General features: G+C 35.7%; 1 protein-coding gene across 1 annotated transcript; it reads right to left on the bottom strand.

Annotated features, from left to right (window-relative positions):
• Window positions 1-315: 315 nt before the first annotated feature.
• Window positions 316-3334, bottom strand: rps17 (ribosomal protein S17). The gene is made up of 5 exons (XM_039690973.2): window positions 3317-3334; window positions 2363-2514; window positions 1056-1161; window positions 586-651; window positions 316-430 (listed from the first exon to the last, which is right to left on the bottom strand). The coding sequence occupies exons 1-5, from the start codon at window positions 3317-3319 to the stop codon at window positions 353-355; spliced, it is 405 nt and encodes a 134-aa protein (XP_039546907.2). The 5' UTR covers window positions 3320-3334; the 3' UTR covers window positions 316-352.
• Window positions 3335-4184: the final 850 nt, after the last annotated feature.

Raw genomic sequence — 4184 nt, 5'->3', positions numbered from 1 at the left:
TCGAGTGGTTGGGAACCACTGCTGTTTAGGCCATTCGTTTAATGAAAGTAATCAAACGTTGGCGCTGGGAAAGAGAGTCAACCATCATTCTATAATGGGAATAAATGGAAAGGTCCAAAATGTATATTTTTACAACTTCATCTGGTTTTCATGCAACGCTAAAAGTTTAGTATTTGTAAACGATTTTAATCATATACAGTTGTATTGTTTCAAGACTGTGCTTTTACACCAACTTGAGTTTACTGCATTATAACAGGCCAGATCTGCAGGATGAACATGATCACGAGAATATCAAAAATGACAAACACAAGGTCGTTCTTCCTAACAGGGTTTATTAATGTGCTAAATGACGTTAGACTCCTCTGGGTGTTTTGAAGTTCATGCCGATGGTTGGCTGGGTGACCTGCAGATTGGGGAGGTTCCCGAAGTCCTGCAGTGAGAGAGAGAGAAAGGGTTAATGTAGGTTCAGGTCTGTATACAAACACTAAAAACATTTCACATCAACAGCTCGTTGTTTCCAGGACATTTAACCCGTTACAGCACTGCAAAACCTCATCTACACAAATTAAGGTAAAATGAACTTACGAAAGCCTTCAGCATTTCCTTTGTATCTGGATCAACCTCAATAATCTCCTGATCCAAAGCGGAGACCTGAGAACAAAGAGCACAAGCTCATGACGTCCTTACTCAACGTTGATCATTGTGAAATTTAGGTATCATGCAAAATAATCTAATCACTACTACATAAGCAAATAAAGGGTTAACAGTTTATAGGAACACAACAGCTCTTCGAGCAAGAACCTGAGGATTAAATCTTTATTTGAAGCGTCAAGTCACTTTAAAAAGGTGATTTGCTCTATTTTGCTCACTACTGTAGACATCAGTGTTTATATCTGAACTATGAACTTTTATCCCAGTTCTTCTGTGATGATTTGAATGAATGTAAGACAGAAATAGTGATACTGATTCACATCTATACATGACGCGTCTCTCTCTGGATCAGAACGCAGATCTGAATGTTCGCTATCGTGTAAGATCACATGGGTGTCACTGACCTCTGGGACGTAGTTATCCCTTCTCTCTCGCTCCTCCTCCTGCAGTTTGATGGAGATGCCCCTGACGGGACCCCTCTGGATGCGCTTCATCAGGTGGGTCACATACCTGCAGAATCAACAAGATAAGACTTGGTTTCGGCCGTCTCATGTCTGGATTTAACAGCAATATATCCATTATAAGATATTATATATCAAACACTTTCTGTGCTTAAAATAATCGTAATACCAAATTGCATTAAGTTATTTATAATAACTCCATAAAAAACACACCGTTAACTTATGCTGAAGACAAATGGCACTAAATGAATTTTATGATTTCTGAAGAGGGCTTGAAATAGTTAATTATCTTTACATGACATGAATAAATATAAAACTGATATTGATTGATGCAAGTCTCAGCCAAACTCATGTATTTTAGGCCTGTCACTATACTGAACCACTTTGGAATGACTATTGGCACATTTAAGGAGTAGCTCAAAAAAAAAAACCAAAAACTTCTGCTGATAATTTACTCACCCCCATGTCACCCAAGATGTCCATGTCTTTCTTTCTTCATTCGAAAAGAAATTGAGGTTTTTGATGAAAGCATTCCAGGATTTTTCTCCATATAATGGACTTCAATGGGGACCAAACGGTTCAAGGTACAAAACAGTTTCAGTGCAAACTGTTCAAAGGGTTTAAACGACTCCAGACGATGAATAAGGATCTAATCAAGCGAAACGATTAGTCATTTTAAAAAAAAAACAAATTGTTTAAGTTTTATAAGCTCAAATGGTCACCTTGCTCTGTTCTGTGACGCTTCGATCAAAATGAAAGAATCTTTTCATTGAACGAACCAAATGACACGAAAAAAAGAGTCGTTCATTTTAAAAACAAGTTTGAACAAGAGAGTTTGGTGGCCAGTAAAGTCCATTATATGGAGAAAACGCTGAAATGGTTTCATCAATAACATTAATTTTTTTTCGACTGAAGAAAGAAAGACATGGACATCTTGGATCTTGGAAGTTTTTTTTTTAAAAGTAAACTACTCCTTTAATGACAACCTGCAAAATGTAACCATACTTTAACGGTATTTTAGGGCATCATGAATTTCACCAGCTTACTTTATAGATTAGATTTCTTATCGACAAATCCAAGCTGCTCACCAACAAACCCTTTTTTAGGGGGAAGAATTAAAGCTTATTGTTGATCCTCGACTACCATATTCATGTTTTTCCCTGGCAGTCCAAGATCATTTAAAGTGCCTCACTAAGCATTGATGCCATGTTGTCAGTATCCGTGCGTCTGAAGTGCTGGACTTTACTCACCCTGCGATCTTGTTGCGCAGAGGTTTGCTGGGGATGATGGCGATCTCCTCACACACTCTCTTGTTGATGTGGAAGTCATTGCCCAGTCGGGTGTAGTACTTCTCAATCACGACCCGAGCGGCCTTCTTCACTGTCTTGGTCCTGACGCGGCCCTGTTAACACACAAACAAACTCTAGGGTCAGTCAGGGTCACACGGTACACTTTTGTACTTTCAATTAGTTTAGATTCACAATACATGTTTTAAAGCAGCTTTATAGACACCGCTTGTTTCAATGTTAAAATATTATATTTTCGCCTTGTGCAAATACTGAGATTGTTGATAAAGTGTATATTGTAAAAAAAAAAATCATCTGTAAACATTTAAAGTTATATTTCACCAAAAACAAAATAAACTCGGTCACCAAACAGTTGCTGGTCCCCATTGACCTCAATTGTATGTAAAAGACACATACTACTATGGAAGTCAATGGAGCCCCACAATTGTTTCGTTAAAAAAATAATTCAAAACATCTTCTATTCAGGTTTTAAACATGAGTGATTATATAACAGAATTTTCTTTTTTGGGTGAATTATCCCTTTAGTTCACAAAAACTAGCAACAATGCTAACGTCAATACCCGTTATGATTTTAACAGCGTTTTTCCCATTTAAACACAGTTTAACGCATCAAACACGTTTATATTATCACAATAGATCAATTAAATCCAACTTATTATTGTCTAACTCTCGCTAGCAGACTTTAACGTCTGCAATTCAAAAATGGTGAAGCGGGAGATGACGCCGTTTTTTTACATTCAACATCCTACATAAAACAAATGCAGAAAGTCAAAATACTCAGTACATATGAATCGTAACAATATTAACAAAACATTTCGGTGCTTTAAAATGCAACGAGAGTTGCTAAAAAGACGGATTTGTGCGGATTGAAGAGGATTCACTGTGAAACATACACACCATTTTCACACGGTCTAGAGAGGAAAAGGATGAAGATCGACCGGAGCGGAAGTTTATTACAATCTTCCGGAAGTGACATAAAAGTCTCTGGAAAAGAGCAGGATAAGTGCCATCACCTGCTTCGAATGAATGGCAGACATAAACACGGCAGTTTTATTCATAACTTAAACATATTTTAAAAAAAATCAAAATTAAGATAAAAAAATACAACAAACTCACTTAAACATAACAATGTTAAATAAGGAAACAACTACCAAATGTGTGTGTGTGTATGTACAATTTTATAAGCCAACATGCCTTCAGTTTTGTTAGAAGGGTAACGTTAGGTTTACATTTATTTGGCAATATTTGGAGCAATATTTTATAAACAGTGTTTAAGTAGATAGGATACAAACTAAAAGTAGCCCAAAGTGAACAGGTTGTGTAACAAAATTAAAGCACTGGCACACATATAAAAAATATATATTCTGACAAACATTTATTACATTCAATAATTATATAGCTACATATATGCAGTGTATATTTTTGTAATTCTTATGAATGTTAATAAGCTGGTGGTACTCTAATGAAGCTGTATGCTATTTTTTTAGTGTGTGAACTCTTTAGTTAAGACAAAAAAATATCTCTAGAAAGATAGACAGACTCACTCAGAGGTTAAGAGACATTTTCTTTTATTTTACATAAAAAAGGGTGCAAACTTGAGTTTCCCTTTAAGAGTGGAGGGAATAAAAATTTAATTTGAAAGGTTATGTATGGAATTTTATACGACTCCTCAGGAAAATAGGCATTTTAAATAAGATTAAGACATTAATCTGTCTGCAACTTAAAAACAAAATATATTTTTTTGAGAGAGAGAGAGAAACAAAAC

This window comes from Pimephales promelas, chromosome 1 (genome assembly GCF_988280905.1).
Source record: "Pimephales promelas chromosome 1, fPimPro1.hap1.1, whole genome shotgun sequence".
In the NCBI taxonomy this organism is placed as follows: Eukaryota; Metazoa; Chordata; class Actinopteri; order Cypriniformes; family Leuciscidae; genus Pimephales; species Pimephales promelas.
Note: the sequence above shows the minus strand (reverse complement) of the source record. Positions and strands in the feature narration are given on the sequence as shown.

Bases quoted from the DNA above. Each gene is read 5' to 3' on its own strand.
- rps17 (XM_039690973.2), bottom strand. The intron at 1,162-2,362 runs GTGAGTAAAGTC...TTGATTCTGCAG, and splicing joins CTGCGCAACAAGATCGCAGG to GTATGTGACCCACCTGATGA. The intron at 652-1,055 runs GTCAGTGACACC...CTTTGTTCTCAG, and splicing joins GGGATAACTACGTCCCAGAG to GTCTCCGCTTTGGATCAGGA.